This window comes from Nicotiana tabacum, chromosome 3, assembly GCF_000715075.1.
Source record: "Nicotiana tabacum cultivar K326 chromosome 3, ASM71507v2, whole genome shotgun sequence".
In the NCBI taxonomy this organism is placed as follows: domain Eukaryota; kingdom Viridiplantae; phylum Streptophyta; class Magnoliopsida; order Solanales; family Solanaceae; genus Nicotiana; species Nicotiana tabacum.
This window is the reverse complement of record NC_134082.1, coordinates 170,216,096-170,234,148: the sequence shown is the minus strand read 5'-3', so window position 1 is coordinate 170,234,148 and position 18,053 is coordinate 170,216,096. Positions and strand designations below refer to the sequence as shown.

The 18,053-nt window shown below is 33.2% G+C and overlaps 1 protein-coding gene across 4 annotated transcripts; it reads left to right on the top strand.

Moving 5' to 3' along the window:
• The first annotated feature begins 5,364 nt into the window (after positions 1 to 5,364).
• Positions 5,365 to 17,628, top strand: LOC107808843 (putative LRR receptor-like serine/threonine-protein kinase RFK1). Of its 4 annotated transcripts, none has more exons than XM_016633407.2 (24): positions 5,365 to 5,841; positions 6,766 to 6,940; positions 7,506 to 7,577; positions 7,693 to 7,761; positions 7,844 to 7,915; positions 8,213 to 8,284; positions 8,383 to 8,454; positions 8,534 to 8,605; positions 8,717 to 8,788; positions 8,895 to 8,966; positions 9,055 to 9,126; positions 12,250 to 12,321; positions 12,461 to 12,526; positions 12,754 to 12,816; positions 12,901 to 12,948; positions 13,095 to 13,138; positions 14,080 to 14,459; positions 14,538 to 14,733; positions 14,836 to 14,976; positions 15,656 to 15,774; positions 16,017 to 16,227; positions 16,310 to 16,541; positions 16,616 to 16,766; positions 16,926 to 17,628. In XM_016633407.2, exons 1-24 carry the CDS (start codon positions 5,745 to 5,747, stop codon positions 17,313 to 17,315), a joined length of 3,030 nt encoding a protein of 1,009 aa, XP_016488893.2. In that variant the 5' UTR covers positions 5,365 to 5,744; the 3' UTR covers positions 17,316 to 17,628. The 4 variants fall into 4 exon arrangements, with proteins under 4 accessions (XP_016488893.2, XP_075106295.1, XP_075106297.1 ...); XM_075250195.1 differs by lacking the exon at positions 5,365 to 5,841 and adding an exon at positions 6,618 to 6,636; XM_075250194.1 differs by lacking the exon at positions 8,717 to 8,788.
• Positions 17,629 to 18,053: the final 425 nt, after the last annotated feature.

Sequence of the window (18,053 nt, the reverse complement as noted above, 5' to 3'; positions counted from 1 at the left end):
AAGTATCTATAGAATATAATTTTTTTAAATGATATTTATTTAAAATAAATAAAGTGTTAACCTTTGCTATAGGAGGTAAAAATTCCAAAATAATGACCATAATTGGTTTGCTTTGGTTTTAACTAAAAAAAGTCAAACCAAAACCAAACCAACCTGATATTACATTTATATTTTTATATTTTATACATATAAATATTTATTGTAATGTAATTTATTAATATTTCTTAAACTTGTTCACAGTTTTATTTTCAAACGTATTATTTAAAGTTTGAACTTAACATTATTGAATGGTCCAATAAATTTTATAGCCCGTAAAGGTAGTAAGTCAATAAAGTTTAAATCAATACTAATGCTAATAAAGAAAATTCAATTCAATACTAGGAATGACAATAGTGTTAACCTAGTTTATCTTCTTTTTTTTTAGTGCTTAGTTGTGTAATTAATAGTACTTATTAGTCGTGCTTATTTTAGCATGACCTATATAGTATTTTTAGATTATGTTAATTTTTATTATGGTGTATTAATTTGTATATTTTCTTTGTGCGATTTTATTATCTTTGTTATTGAATATTTTAGTACAATGCTATGGCTCATCTCATATTATTATTTTATTTTCTTGAAAAATATATTATATAGTTGTATCCTACTATGACTAAAATAAATATTTGGAGCACAAGTTACATATTTTATGCTATTAAGACTTTACCGAGAAAAAACCCAAAAACTAAAAAGAAAAAACTAAAATACCCAAGAAAAATTGAGATTGAAAAACTTGACTTTATTGGTTTGGATTATAAATTTAAAAAACTCGACACCATTGATTTGGTTTGATAGTTGAAAATTTCAAACCAACTCGATCTATGTACACCCTATCTGTACTAGCTAGATTTTCAATTTTGAATTAAAACTCATGGTGCCTTTTGTTTTTAGCTAATGCTTCTTCTTTTACGTTTTTTTTAGTCGAGGATCTATCACAAATAGTCTCATTACCTTTCAACGTAGGGATAAGGTCTGCATACATACTACCATCTATTGACCCTATTTGTGTGGGATAATATTACACTGAATTTGTTATTATTATTATTATTGGTGGTGCATTTTGTTTTCATCTTTTGAAAAATTTGTTTTCATATCTAAACAACTATGGTGAAAAAGGGTTTGGGAAGAAAGATTCAATGCAATTATAACAGCAACAACAACAATAATAATAGATCCAGTATATTTTTACCAGGCGGGAGTTTGGTGAGGGTAATCTGTACGCAGACCTTACCCCTAGCTACATAATAAAAATAGAGAGTCTGTTTCCAATAGACCCTTGGCTTGATAAGGGTGAGAAGGAGAAGAAAAAGAAGGAGAAAAAGGAGAAGAACGGGAAAAACAAGAAAAGAGAGAAGATACAAAGGGAGATAAAGAATAAGTTGTACCAAATAATAACAACATGGAATACAATACGTGGGATGAACAAAACCTCATAACACAATGGAGATCTAAAAATATGAAGGGACATGCGTGCTACTAAAACTATTGGTAAGCAAATAAGAAACTTCCAGTTACTTACTAACCTTCTACCCTTATCCTCGACCTCCACACCCTATTATTAAAATTATCGAACAAGATTTGGCTTATTGGGAAAATAAAATTTGAAAGTGATAATAACATACCGACACAATTACATCCTGCCACACACAGTTTCAAATAATCATCCATGTTTTTATATTTTTAGGAAGTGTTTACTCATAAAATGATACAGTTGAATTTGTTGCGTGGTTTATAGACAAACGAGCTGATTTGATCATAAATGATAAATAAATTAAATTTACAGTAAGACTTAGCGGTAAAATAAAAGAAAATGGCAAGCCTGGATCCGAGAGCAATGCTTATGAGGACATCAATAAGAACAGTATTAGATAGAAGATAAAGTTGTATTATTTAGCTTGAGAATAAAGTATAACATAAGTTTTTCCAGATATTTCGCGTGTCTACAATGGTTGTTGAAGCCACTAATTATAGCTATACCTAGTAAACAAGATCCTAGGATCAAACCCCTATTAAATGACAATAAAGGGGACCATTGATGAATGTGTAACGACAGACCATGAATACCATAATTTTCTGCAGCGGCTGCCCATTTAATACTAGGGAATATTCTCCATTAAATGTCGTCTGGCGACAAACATTTGACCTGCTTCCGTTGATTATGGTCCCTTCGGGGTCTATCCGATACCATCTGCAACTGTTGTCCCCGGCGTTAATTATTGCTTGACTTGTCTTCCACCTATCTGTCGTTCCACGTGTCATGCTATCATTTGATCATTTAATATAAATCAATTTTACCTTATACAGGAAGAACTTCGTATCATTCTTACAATTTCATATATATATTTTTAAAAATAGAAAGGATTCAATATTCATAAAACAAGAGATATAATTAACACTCATGTAAGCTTAGTATCTTTCTTTAGTTTCTGTTTTAGCTGCCGTTTAGACATAGATTTGATTGAAACTTACAAAAGAGCTTTTGAAGTTGTTTGAAAAATAATTTTGGAAAGTTGAAGTTGTGTTTGAAAATATATTTTATTTGAAAAATAAATTGAAGTTTTGCTAGCGGAAGAAAACTTTCCACCAAAATGCTGCCCGAAATTAGTTTTTAGGAACTCGAATTTTTTTTCAAAAAATAATTGTATTTCATTAACAAATAATTTTTTTTTGAGAAAAAGTTGTCAAAATTTATGGCTAAACGGGAGCTTAGTTTTTCAAAGGAAAATTGTACTCTAGATTTATATATTCTCATATATTTTCCACAGAACATTCTATTCTTCCGTTTCCGTTAAACTTGACGATGTTACTATTCAAATTAAATTAAAGGGGGTGATAATACTTTTCCTTGACATCAATAATTTTTAAACTTTCTTTTATTTCTCTTACGTCAAAGTTGATGGGCTTGCCGGATTTTTTTGGTAGGTTATCTAAATAAACAAATTAGTATTAGTACTCGTGCGATTTGCAGACACAAACCTGTAATTTGAGTTATTTGATTTATGTGCAAATAACTTTAAAATATTAATCTTTCAGATAAAAGTTATATATAATCATTAAATAAACGCAAAAATTTCTCAAATCTCTTAAAATTACCCATAATTTTTTGTCTGTATTGCATTACCCATAATTTAAAATTATCATATTCTTGACCGTTACTTCCATTATAGTACATTATAAATATTTTTTTTTTCTTGTAGTAATTTTTTATTTACTTTTATTCTTTTATTCTATTGTTCATATTAATGTTTAAAGTTATCATATTTTTTATAGTTTCTATATTCTTATCTTTATAATTAATTAAGATAGAGGCGTTGTTTTTATCTGTCAATTTATTTATTTTTAAATTTTATTAATTAAGATAGTGCAGGCACTATCTTTACAAAATATATTCACCATATTAAAAAAAATTAAATTTATATTAAGTATTAGTATTAATATTATCCTAAATTGCCAAGTGGTTTTATAGTAGTTTGTCACTTGGCTTAACCACAATGCAAATTTTATTCGTTATTATTTAAAATACTTTCTTTTCTCAAAAATCAAATAAGGCTTATCCTTCCAAATATTTCTACATTGAAATTATATATATATATATATATATATATATATATATATATTATCTTTTTCTTTTAATTTTTTTAATTCTATTTATAATATTAATATTTAAATTTATCTTATTTTTTATAATACCTATATTTTTATCTTTATAATTAATTAAGATAGAGGCGTTTTTTTATATTTCAATACAATTTTTTTTAAAATCTTATTAATTAAGATACGACAGACAATATCTTTACAAAAATATTCACTTTCTTTTCATTCAGGTTTGTAAAAATATATTTAATTTAATTAAGTATTAGTATTAATATTATCCTAAATTGCCAAGTGGCTTATAATAATTTGTCACTTGGCTTAGTCACAATGCAAATTTTATTCATTTATATATATATATAAAATACGCACACACATATTCTCTTGGAATTTGGTTTATAAATATTTCGATTTTTCGAGAAGTTAACAATATTGCAAAAATTCAATGTCAAATTAGGAAAAAGCACGTAGGCTTCAAAAAAAAAAAGTCTTTCGATGTTACCCTTTCGAATATATAGTTCTTGCAAATAACCCTTTTAAATTCCTAAAATTTAAGCGGCAAAGTAGTTTTAAATAGAATTTACAATATCCCATAACTTTAGGCATTTATTAGTCCAATTAAAAATGAAGATTGATTTTCCAAATTTTCGAATGTGATACAAAATTAATACATTATATTTTCTTCTTATCCTTTTAACTTTATCCTAAGTCTTTCCTAAATTCTTATTTATTTTGTCTTACTTTGCTATGTGTCTTATTCTTAGGACACCGCTTTATTTTATATTTTAACTCACTCCAAAGTATAAATAGTCATATGTTATTTTCATTTACGTCTTTTTATATTTTTTATTTTGTTACTATTATAGCTTTTTAATTAATTTTTCACCTCCATATTTCTAGTTAATATATAAGAAAATCTATGAGTGGATCAATATATAGATATAAAATATAAATATAAATGTAGATACTAATATACATATAAATATAAATATAGCTATATAGATTAGATTTGTCAAAGATCTATTTAGATTGTGTATAAGATTAATTCAACTACTTCCATTAATTATGTTTCCATTTATAATTTCTAATTATTAATGTTGTCTTTAAATTGGCAAGTTGCTTTTTTTTAGCTTGCCACTCGACTTAACTATAATGTATACTATCCTCCTTTTAATATAATATAGATAATATATATACATTCATCTAAAAGGGGTAATGAACAAATGTCAAATGCTAGAGATTAGACATAATAATCAAATCAACCACAAGATCAGTAGACCACTGTAAGCTAGTACGGAGTAAATCCAATTTGGTAGGTGATGATCCCGCGATTAATATTAAGATACAGTTTTTTTTCTCTCCCGTGGTGTGCTTTATCTGTATCAGTACAAACGACATTGTTTTTTTGTATGTTACAATTTATTTGACATAATTTTACATATTAGTCGAGATTTTATTGGAAATAATTTTTTTAACTTGGATAAAATTAATGTACATATTTTTCTTCTTAGACTCCATATTGTGTAAGAATACACCGGATACATTGTTGTACAATTTCAGAAATTAATGAGTATACTTTTACATAAATATAAACATATTAGGAATTAAATTTATTTGACTAATAAAAATTGGAGTTTTAATGTATCCCTTTCCGTGTATATTACCTTTTATTCAAAATTTTCAGTCTCGTCAAATAGTATCTCATAAATTAGGATGAGACCAGTGGTAACAAGTGGCTAGCGCCAGCGCTAACATCAAAGATTTGAGAAATGGCACGTGCCTCTGACTGTTCTCTAAAGAAGACATTTCTCTTAAACAATTGAAAAAAGAAAAGAAATTTCTCTGAATCAGACCAGACAACTGTTATGGCTAAGTCATCTAGGATGTTGGTAACCAGCTAGCTTAGCTCAATTTACACACTTATGGTACACTGTTTAGAACCTCTGAATTCAAAGACTAAAAACTAAAAAAAAGCCAGTTTTCTGGCTCAATCTTCTCTTTGGCAAAATTCTAGCGGTACTTTTTTTGTCAAAATCTAGGAAACATTAGTATTACATACCTAGCTATGTTGTACGTCCAACAGTGAATGTACATGTTTGGAGCTTGAAGAAAAAATGTTGACTGCAAAAAGAGATGTTCTTTCATGGATTCTTGTAGTGAACTACTTCTTGTTGTTAAATTTGGGTGAGTCCAGAGTTGCCCAAGAAGAAGGTAAATTCTGTCTCTTTTTATTTTTATTTTTTATAGTTGTTGAGTTGGGGTGGGATTTTACGACAGTCCACAAAGTCAAATTTGTGCAAGTAAATCAAGAATTCTGAGCTTATTACTTTTTCTCCACCTATTCAGCAAAGTTTCTTGAGAAAAGATCAATTATGAGTCTCTAAAAGAGGAAAGTAAAGAGTACAAGGCTAGGACCAGTTAATATGGACATGGTAAAAGAAAAAATTGAGTTTTTTTGGTTGGCATGTACTTCATTTTTTTTACTAGGTTTAAGCAGTATCACTGTTAGTTTTGCTCTGGAGTGATACTAGTCTTTAAATGACTCTCTCTTTGTGATCATGCTATGCAATGATAGTATCTTGTTGCAGTAAGGATTTAATGGGCCGTCATAATTCAATTGCACTGCAATACTTAAAAAAGCTTCCTTGAGATAGAATCTTACTTAGGGCTTGAAGTTTTGGACTTCAAAAAAGAAAACACTGAAAATTTAGTATTATTATAAGGAATTAATACAATTTGGTGAATTTGGGTTTTCATATGATGCAGAATTTCTTATGGATTCTCCACATTTGCTAGGGGAACTTGCTGCACCTCTGTAGCCTAACTCAAAATGTTGAAGCTTATGGGGTCAATTAAATTATGAGAATATACTAAAAATGATATCAGAGGGTTTTCTAGCGAATTGCTCACCAATTCCAAATTGTTGGTGGGAGAGTGGGGTTTGCAGCGTTCGAAAATGATTTTTGTTTGGTCATATTTAGGGGTTTAAGCTGTCACTGTGCAAATGTAGGAATTCTGCTTCATGCCCTTGCATTAGACTTGCAGTTATCTCCACTTTGAATTGTTTTGCTACTAAGGTTTGCATCATTCGCCAACAATCTGTTGTTTGACATATTCTTTGGCAATTTGTCTCAGTGGACATTCTGGAACAAATTGCTGTTACAATGGGAGCGACACACTGGAAGTTCAATGGTGAATTGTGCCAGATTGAAGCAGTCATGGTGACAACTGATCGACCAAATTGGTCCGAAACTGATGTTAAATGCAATTGCAGTATAGGAAATGATACTCTCTGCCACATAGTAGCTATGTAATTTTTCATCAACTTGCTCGGCTTTAGTTTTTTAGTATTTCGTGTTGTTTGAAGAGCAGCATAGATGATTTGGAGAATGCAGCAACTAAGTTCTAAGTTACTGATATCTTGCCTTTACTGCTAGAGAACCCATAACCATGTTTAATTAAGTTGTATCCATTTCCTACATCTTCACAACAACCTTGTATTTCTATTCTCGGACAATTAAAAGAAACAAGATTATAGGAGGAAAATACTGATCAAACAAAAACAATGGAGGGAGTTTCATTTTGCCATATATAAGCTGTGCCTTTGCCAAAGACGTCTTTTATCTTTGCGGATTGAGACTGTATTGTTTGATGAAATCTTAGGCTTCCTGAGATGTATGAATTGCAACTTGACATCATTGACCTTATCTCACTTGAGTAAAAAGTAGTGATTTACATCACCATCATAGAGCGGTTCCTATCAATGCTTTCTGTTGTGACTGTACTTGGTTTCATTTTATCTATATAAATATATCTTATTCAAACTATTTTACATAATTTAATTACATTCTTGACTCTTGAAATTACTTATGCAGTACTCTTAAGGGCATTAGTCTTCCTGGAGTTCTTCCACCTGAACTGGTAAAGCTTCCTTACATTCAACAAGTGTAAGCACCTTTTGACTTCCATTGTCACATTTCCTTTTCTTTTCCTAGTAGAATCTTTCAATGCCCAAATGTTGATGAACACCATTAACTGAGTTCAGATTTTCTCGAACTTCAGTGATTTTGCATACAATTACCTCAGTGGTAGTATACCAGCTGAATGGGCGTCAACCCCGTTAAGTTTTATGTAAGCCTCATCTATTATCTTATTTTTTCAGCTGTTACGAATGTTGTCAATCGTCAATTATAACTGCAAATTTTTGATCCAGCTCTGTTCTTGTGAACCGGTTGTCAGGGGAAATACCAAAGGAACTAGGAAACATTACCAGCCTTACCTATATGTATGTATCAAATTTTGATTATCTGATCTGATTTCTTATCTTCATTGCTCATGTAATTGTTTCGACAGATTTGGGACAAACTCTTTAAATTAATAAAATTATCTTTCTTATAAGATAGTGCAAGCTTACAATCTTTTATGCTACAGTTTACTTTTTTTTCTTTTTTCCTTTGATGCAATGTTGGACATGCTCTTCTTCATTACTATAAGAATCATCTCATTTTTATTTATTTATATTTTTCCAATTGTTTTCCAAAAGTTCAGCAGTGCACTAATCTATATGGCAATCTTTCACCAGAAACCTCGAAGGGAACCAATTCTCAGGCATTATTCCTTCTGAACTAGGGAAATTGATCAACTTAAAGACACTGTAAGACCATTCCTTTCGTTTTCTCTTTTGGGTCTGTCCACATGAGTTGTGATTTAAATTCCTGAATATACAATGGAGAAAGATGATCACAATTTCAGGATATTGTCCTCCAACCAACTGGAGGGAGAGCTGCCAACATCGCTGTCTGGACTTGTAAATTTAACAGATTTGTAAGCACATGGTTCTTCCATTATCCATTTAGCTAGCATCTAAAAACTATTTCTGACACTATTTTGTTTCATAATGCAGTAGGATAAGTGATAACAATGTCAGCGGGCCAATTCCAGATTTTATACAGAATTGGAAACAACTTGCAAAATTGTAAGAATCTCTCTTCTTTCTTCTGATTCCAGAGGATCTAGAGATATCTTTGCTAGCACAATGATTTTGTAATTTCAAGTATTTATTACTTATTTTGGATAATCAATGAAGAGAGCTGCATGCCTCCGGTCTAGAGGGTCCCATTCCATCAGGCATATCTCTCCTCAATATGTTAACTGATCTGTGAGTACGGAACTCTGAAATATTGAGATCACTTATCTGCTTCTTTATTTTAGTTTATGGATCTCGTTACAGTGTGAAGACTTCTAATGTTGAGTCTCTTATTCAGGAGGATTAGCGACATAAATGGACCAATGCAGGAATTTCCTCCTCTAAACAACATGACAGGCCTAGTGATACTGTAAGTTACTTTGTAGTTAATGCCAATTAACATTGGCATCTAAATTTTGATGGATCTCTTCTGAATGCTGTACTATCATTGTACTCAGGGTATTGAGAAACTGCAACCTTTCTGGAGTAATTCCTGGATATATTTGGCAATTGAAAACTATACAAACATTGTAAGTAGTTTCACATGCAATTTTGCAAAATCAATATTCTGTGTTACATTCATTATCATTACATATCTGATGTTAAACCTTGTGTCCAAGTAGGAATGGTAAACGGGCGGGTCAGGTCGGATATGGTTCGGCTCGAAAATGGATAATGAAAAAACGGATAAATTATCCGATCCGATCCATTTTAATACGGATAAAAAAACGGGTTAACCGACGGATAATATGAGATGAATTCTTGCATATGATCACTTTTGGGAGAATTCCTAATCTCCCTAACTTGAGTAACCCCCAATTTGAGGCTTTATAAATGTAAAAGTTAGACCCACTGGTTATCCATTAGTTACCCATTGATTATCCATTTTCTAAATGGATAATATGATTCTTATCCATATTTGACCCGTTTTTAAAAAAGTTCATTATCCAACCCATTTTTAGTGGATAATATGGGTGGTTAACTGTTTTCTTTTAACTATTTTACCACCACTATGTCCAAGTGCAATAGCCTTGAAAAATACTGACGGTCAATTTTGATAGGCTCGGGGTTAGTGCACTTATAGTTGGTCCTTCCACTTGGTGAAAAAGACTAAGAGTTGCATAAGTATTTAGCTTACAAGCAACCACTTCCTTCCTTCCTCCAATATGGTAAGTAGAAAGAACCCAAACGAGGGTGTTGGCCATACACAACAAGTGTAGATAAACCCAAAACATAAGCTAATAGGAAGAATGTAATAGCCCAGTTCGCTAGTGATATTGTCCACTTTGGGCCTAGGCCTTCACGTGTTTAAAATGCGTCTCTAGGGTCTAAGGCTTGTTAACTTATATACTCAGCATCCCTCTTGTGTTTGCCCCGCCTAACCGGGATTTGCCTAAACTCAGTTGAAGTTTGATTCACCAGCCTAACTAGGATTTGCCTAAACTCAGTTGAACTCTGATCCACCATCGGCAAGGCTGACACAAGAGTGGGCCCGGTCCGCTTTGGGCCTAGGCCCTCACGGGTTTAAAACGCGTCACTAGGGTCTTTGGTTTGTTAACTTATATACCCAGCATCCCTCTTGTGTTTTGGCGATGTGGGACTCTGTCTAATGTCTAGGGTTGTTACAATGAACCCCTCAATACAATGTCATTTCCTCTAGTTGCTTTCCACTGTCTTTTTCTCCATTTCTAAATGACTAAGAGCCCGTTTGGATTAGCTGATTTGAAGTAGCTGATAAGCATTAAGTGCTGAAAAACACTTTTAAGTGCTGAAACTGATTTAATAAATAAGTAGTTACATGTTTGGGTACAAGTGCTGAAATTGATGATAAGTTGCTGCAGTATTTGATAAAAAGGTGCTGATAAGCTCTTTTTTTATTAAAATGACTTAAATAACCTTAGAACTGTTTACACTTATAAGGGCGTAATTTCTTTAGAATTTTAGATTCCAGATCGATTCAAATACAAAATATTCTATTTGTCATTTTATTTTAAATACAATTGTGCTTAGATAAGATAATTTTTATGATAAATATAATTTATTTTATGATATGCATATAATCATAAGTTATAATAATTAATAAATTGATAAAAGTTTCTCAGTAAAAAATAAAAATAGGACAAAGTATTTGAAGAGAAACAAATAGTGTCTTCATCGCCACAACACTAAGAAAATAATACACCAAAAATTTGATATGTCCTCATTTTTTACATACAGTTCAAAGATTAATATACAATCACATAGATATAAATATGCAAAGATATAGAGAATTTGCTTATCTTTAATAGTCAACGAGAATTGCAGTCTTGAAGAGGCCGGGGGGGGGGGGGTTAGGTTGAAAAAAATATTTGGGATTGTGAGTATCGATGTAGGAGTTTTGTTCTAAAAAGGAATATTTTAAGGATAAAACAGTAAAAATTTTGGTCAAACTTAAAATGCTTATAAGCTAAAAATTCATAAGCTAGGGGTGACCAGCTTATGGCTTTTGACTTATTTTTGGTTTATAAACACTTGGCTTATAAGCACTTTTAACTCTACCAAACGCGTAGATAAGCCAAAAAGTGCTTATAAGCTAGTTTGACCAGCTTATAAGCTTAGCCAAACACCCTCTAACGCTGCTTCTCAACTTTCATTTCAGCTCTTGCTTATTACTTCCACTTTCATCTTAACTGAAGATTCTCCAAAATATTTGGTCCATCATCTTCTAATCACCTGTTCTCTATTCACTTATCAATATACTTACCATATCTCATCTGAACCCATGAGATTCAAAAGTTCTCCAAATCCTTTAATTTCTTCCATTCTGGGTATACAATTTTCTATTAACGCCTTCATTCATGTCCAATGTTCTTCTCAATTAGAAATTTCATCATCCACTTGTGGTTAAACCTAAGCAGTGACACTTTCTACTCAAGACATTTCTTTTCTTGGTATGAACTATGACGTTCATCATGGATGCAGGTTTTGCTAGTCTGATTTGCTATACAAAAAAATGATTTAGTCTGCTAGTACATATGTCTAATTCTAAAAGCCATAGATGCTGGTGCTGGAGTACAAAGGCCCAACTTCCTAATTGGTGAGACTTATTTAGAGTTTGATAATTTTGGTTTTGATTAGATAGAAGTTGGATCAGGCATATAAAAATCATCATAGATGTTACCCAGAAGCAGGGGCGGAGGCAGAGTGCGAAATGCGGGTTCGGCCGAACCCAATAGCTTTTGTTAAAGCCATGTATTTGTCTTAAAAAATCCGTTGAGTATGTACAACTTACTAATTTAGAACCCAGTAACTTAAAAGGATTACAATTCTGAACCCATAAGGTTCAAATCCTGGCTCCGCCTCTGCCCAGAAGCCATAAACTTTGTGAAGCTTGGCGGATAAGCTTCTATGGATGGGAAGATCTTGTTGAAAACTTTAATAAACTGTTCATCATATCCAACAGTTCATAATTAATTGTACTTGTTTCCTATCCTTTGCCTTCTATCTTTATAGTAATACACCCTCCTCTGATTTAATTTTTACTAAGGTACTATGACATTACTGCAATACTAGTAAGGTTTTATAATTTATAAATGGCTCTCCTCCTTTACACATTCATGAGATTATTCTAGACGAAGAGAAAAGCTTCTTATCTTTATTTGAATTTACCACAGTGATGTTAGTTTCAACAAGCTGGTCGGAACGATTCCAGATGACATAAGTGCAAGAACTATGCTTAAATTTGTGTGAGTATAATTCAATTTGGCTTTTGTTTTCGAAGTACTATTAAGATGACATCATTATTATTTTTCTAACACGCATGAAAAGTTTTATTCACCATTTCTCACATTAGCGGTTACTTACTATGTGACTCTTCTGTAATAGGTTTTTATCTGGTAACATGCTCAGTGGAAATGTACCTGACTCAATCTTGAAGAATGGAATAAATGTGTACGTGTAATATCTTTCTTGATTCTCTTTTGTCAAATATTTGCTCTCATACGGGCTTGAGTATGAGGTGTGTTAAGATTTCAACTAAATCATTGATTTTAATTTGGTATTTTTCTTAGTTCCACATTTGCTTTGTCATTTGCACCATTTAAATGCTTGTTTATCGCATTCTGTCATTATAGTGCTTTTGGATTATGATCAATCTAAGAAATTAATTGCATGTACAGTGATCTTTCCTACAATAACTTTACTTGGCAAGGCCCTGACCAACCAGCGTGTCGGCAGAACACGTCAGTGAATCCTTTTTGTCTGTATCTCTTTCATGTTTTCAGTGACAATGTATCATATGGTTCTGATAGTAATTCCTCCGACAGGAATTATTACATCAACCTGTACAAGAGCTCTTCAGCAGTTAGCACTTTGTAAGATGCACCTTCTCATTCTTCTTAATTTTCCAGTTTACATTTTATAGCTAACAAAATAGAGAAGTAGATACTTTACTTTAGGAGTTAGTCTTTCCTTTTTATTATGTATCTAAGGTCAATTTCTCTCATGCTATCTGCTACAGAAGGAATATTCTTCCTTGTACAGAGGATTTGACTTGTCCAAGATGTAAGTATATTCGTGTACCTCATTGACCATTTATTCTCTCTCTCTCTCTTTCTCTCTTATTTCAAGTAACACATGAAAAAGTTCTTTACATATCCTGAAACTGCAATACGTTTTTCTTTCTCATCTTCCTTCCCTCCATAAGTATAAAACCAGTTATTTCCAAAGAAAGGGTGGGGTGGGGGGTCAGGAGTTAGAAACCTGAAGATTTTGGATATATCTAAAGAACGACATGCTGTGGAAAACAGTAATAGATGCGAAATATGGGGACAGTTGGTTTACTATATATAAGAGGATTGTGGGATGAATTCATGATATACACACAGTTTAAGGTGGTAGATGGAAAGATTGTAAGATTCTGTTGGATAATTTGCAAGGAAATATATCACTCATAGAGCAAGAGCTAAATTTGTTTACTTTTGCAATTTCCGGGAAACCTCTAATGCTCAAAATAGGAGAACTGGTGTATGGGACATTAAATTTAGGAGAACTTCCAAGATTAGCAGGAGGTAGACATCTGGACTAGGTTGCTGTCTGAATTGGAGGAGAAGGAACAGGTCACAGAGGGAGAGGATTCTCTGAGATGATGTACACTTGTTTAAAACTAAATTTTCTGTAATTTTACATGCATCCACTAAATTCACTTTTATATATACTCAGACATACACAGAGAGAGAGAGACAGACAGACATAAAAAATAACTGACAGAGATTGCCTGCGAGTTACCAAAGAATGCGCTGATAGTTGCAAATATTTCTCATTAGGACCTACAATCCTGAGATCATGTATCTACTGAACACTTTTTAATTAGTTTCTGAAAATATGACCTTCATACGCATCTATCCATCAATATTTTGGTATTCTTTGCTGCCTATTATAATAAGAGACCATTGTTTGCTAGATATATCTTTCTGACCATGCAAGTACATTTGGTCACATGGCAGATGGGTGTTCCCTGCATGTTAACTGTGGAGGAAATGATTTTACAGTTAAAGAAAACAATAGACAACTTGATTATGAAGGAGATGCTCAGGTTGAAGGTGGTTCTGCTAGATATTTCCGCAGTAATAAGTACTGGGGATTTAGTAGCACTGGAGACTTCATGGATGATGCTAATGATCAGAATACACGTTTCATTGAATCTACACAATCACTGTCTGAATTGTACAGTGGAGCACGGGCTTCTCCACTTTCACTTACTTATTTCCGTTATTGCTTGGAGAATGGGAATTACAGTGTTAGTCTGCACTTCGCCGAGATAATGTTCAAAGATGACCGTACATATTACAATCTTGGAAGGCGTGTCTTCGATATTTATATCCAGGTGCTTTTCCTGAATGATGAAGTTTTCTTTAGAGTTATCAGCTGGTTTACATTCTCGAATGATCCTTTTTGATTTTAGGAGAAATTAGTTTGGAAAGACTTTAATATTGAAGAGGAAGCTCGTGGAGTTAAAAGGCCTGTGATCAGACGTTTTAATGCCACTGTAACAGATAGTGTCTTAGAGATCCGACTTTACTGGGGTGGCAAGGGCACTACCCGCATTCCTCTTAGGGGACATTATGGTGCACTCATATCAGCCATCTCGGTCGACTCGAGTATGTATCAACTTACCTTTTCTATCTTTGGGTGGACTTACAGGGATTTTCTAAGACTTTTACTTTTTCCTTCTCTTTCTTTTTCATTTTCTTTTTGTACAGATTTCAAATTCTGTTCAAACAAGGACAGAAAGACCGTAATAATTTATGTTATTGTTGGAGTTTTGGCTGCATGTATCACATTTTTCGTATTGAGTATACTTTGGTGGAAAGGCTATCTATGCAGAGAAAGGAAAAGAAGAGGTGAGCATGAGAAGTTTCTAAAGTAGCAATTCTATATAGTATATACTGGTGAGCGGTGAATGCAGTTCATTGTATATTCAGAAGTGATCAAACACAAACACATGATATTAATCATACTGAGGATCTTGATATCCAAAACCTTTCATGTAATACCTTAAACCATTGATTAACCTAGGAGATTCATCATTATTGTATATATATTGTTTTTGAAAACGTAGTAGATTAATTACTATTGTATAAATCTAGATACACGTTCAGTTAATGTCACAGAGGCATCTTCATTGTACCAAATCTTACAGGTAGATGAATTTTAAGAACAGTGTAGGATTTGTGTACCTTGCCCCTACCTTGTAAGGATAGAGAGGTTGTTTCCAATAGACCCTCAGCTTAGGAAACCATAAGCACCACAATAATGAAAATATAGACAAGAAGGGACAGGAAAGCATAAGCACCACAATTTAGAAAACCATGCCAATGCTAGACAAGAGAGGATTGGTCTAGTTGGGGGACCCTCCACCTCCAACTATGAGTCCGAAGGTTCATTTTTTGGTGCCTTTGGCAAGAAAGGAATCACATATGTTTTTGATGGCATTTCAACTCCAATCCATGCTCTTAAAGCTAAATGTCTTGTGTATCCCACAAAACTCAATAACTCATCTCTATATATGTTTTTGGACAGATCTCAATGGTGTAGAGTTGCAGATGGTTTGCTTTACTCTAAAACAAATAAAAGCCGCCACTAAAAACTTTGATGCTTCAAACAAGATAGGAGAAGGTGGTTTTGGTCCAGTCTATAAGGTATGATTATAATTGGAAGACTAGTTATTATTCTTTTACCTGGACTACAGTTCATGATGCACCTCTGCCTAAAAGACTTGGTGCTGTTTCCAGAAACATGTAAACCTTCAAAATTTCATTAACCCAATGCTTCTGGGTCTGAGCAAGGGCATACATGTGTCTCAAAATTCATCTGCCTTTAGCTAGTTTACACTGGTTCTATCTTCTTAACCTGTGGAACCTAATGAACGGATCTGGTGTAGGGTCAATTACCTGATGGTACATTAGTAGCAGTGAAGCAGCTCTCCTCTCAATCAAAGCAAGGCAACCGTGAATTCTTGAATGAGATTAGTACGATCTCCTGTTTACAACACCCGAATCTTGTTAAGCTTCATGGGTGCTGTATTGAAGCAGACCAGTTACTGCTTGTATATGAATACTTGGATAACAATAGCCTTGCTGGCGCTTTGTTTGGTAAGTTTTCCATGTCGTTCTCTTTATGTAGCATTCCAGTTATCTCAGGTCAAGATTTTCAGTGGTGAATTTTCTGGTTCAGAGGACAGCCGATTGACACTGGATTGGCCTACAAGGTTTAGGATCTGTCTCGGAATAGCAAAAGGTCTCGCTTTTCTACACGAGGAATCAAGCCTAAAAATTGTACATCGAGACATCAAAGCTACCAATGTGCTGCTGGATGGGCAGCTAAATCCCAAAATATCTGACTTTGGACTAGCTAGACTTAATGAAGAAGAGAAAACCCATATTAGTACTCGAGTTGCTGGAACAATGTAAGATCACTTCATTTCTTGCTAGCCTAAAGTGTATTTTGAGTTGACATACCTTCTAATCTTAACACTTGCAGAGGATACATGGCACCAGAATATGCGCTCTGGGGTTATTTGACCGATAAAGCAGATGTTTACAGTTTCGGAGTTGTACTTTTGGAAACTGTCAGTGGAAAGAACAACAATAACTACATGCCGAGCAACCATAGCATTTGTCTCTTAGACTGGGTAATAACATCTGATCCCCGTTTGCTTGCTATTTCTCCATTAACAAGGGTCAGCTTAAAAGTTTGCATGGTGAAATGAAGTTCTTACTTTCTTTCTTCTTCATCTTTAACCTCCTTTATTGAAGTTATTAGCTGTGCCTAAAAAACTACTCTATTACAGGCCTGTCACTTGCAACAAAGTGGGAGTATAGAGGAGCTCATAGATCAGAGATTGGATTCTGATATTAACAAACAAGAAGTGGAGAGAATAGTAAAAGTGGCACTCTTGTGCACTAGCGCCACTCCCTCACTCAGGCCTATCATGTCCGAGGTAGTGAGTATGTTTGAAGGACGATTAGCCATTCCCGATGAAATTCCAGAGGCAAATACTTATTCTAATGATCTGAGATTTAAAGCGATGAAAGATTTTCATCAAGAGAGGCAAAAACAGAAGTTAACTGGAAGCCAAACTCAAAACACCATGACCATACAGACTGACATGGGTTCTTCTTCTGCATCTACTACTAATCTCTTCGATTCCGTCCAATTTCAAGATCAAACAGACACATAATTTCATTTCATTTCATGTCATGGCTGGCTCAATTCCTGCTTGTTGCCTACTTGAGGTACTTCACATTGATTCAGGACACCACCTTTGCGGGTATTTATACTTGTAATTAAGCAATTTGTTCAAATGTTTATAGAAGACTTGCTGTACAATGTAAATACAGGTTCCAGTTTTGAGACAAAGGATGTAACACTTGTTTTTTCTTCTGCTGCACTTCTTTTACCCTTCTTATTGGAGTAGTAGGATTGATCAGATATATTGACTTTTGAAACTGGAGAACTATTGTTATAGAGTGCAACGCTCATTATCCTGATCATCCCTTTCGGATTCTATCTATTTTTTCCATAGGTGCTCATGAATGCTAGGTTTCTTGGACTGAATATTTTCGTCTATATTTTGCTTCTGTTTACGTATAGTGTCTTTGCGTTTAACATTGCAATGTGTTAGAATGTGAAAATTGTCACGCTGGGAATTATTAATATTTTGTTGCCTGGATAGTGACGTTTGGACTGGCTTGACCTGTATGTCTTTTAAGTAGTGGTGGTAAATGATTTAAAGAAAACAATTATACACCCATATTATCCATTAAAAAATATGTTGAATAATGAACTTTTTAAAAACATGTCAAATACAGATGGGAACCATATTATCCACTTAGAAAATGGATAACCAATGGGTTTAACATTTATATTTGTAAAGCCTCAAAGTGGGGTTCCTCAAATTTGGGAGACTAGTCATATT

What these genes read in the sequence shown, in the direction of transcription:
- LOC107808843 (XM_016633407.2), top strand. Translation starts at nt 5,745, where the DNA reads ATGTTGACTGCAAAAAGAGATGTTCTTTCATGGATTCTTGTAGTGAAC. An exon ending in TGGAAACAACTTGCAAAATT is followed by an intron (nt 8,606 to 8,716) that starts GTAAGAATCTCT and finishes TAATCAATGAAG; the next exon opens with AGAGCTGCATGCCTCCGGTC. An exon ending in GGATTTGACTTGTCCAAGAT is followed by an intron (nt 13,139 to 14,079) that starts GTAAGTATATTC and finishes GTCACATGGCAG; the next exon opens with ATGGGTGTTCCCTGCATGTT.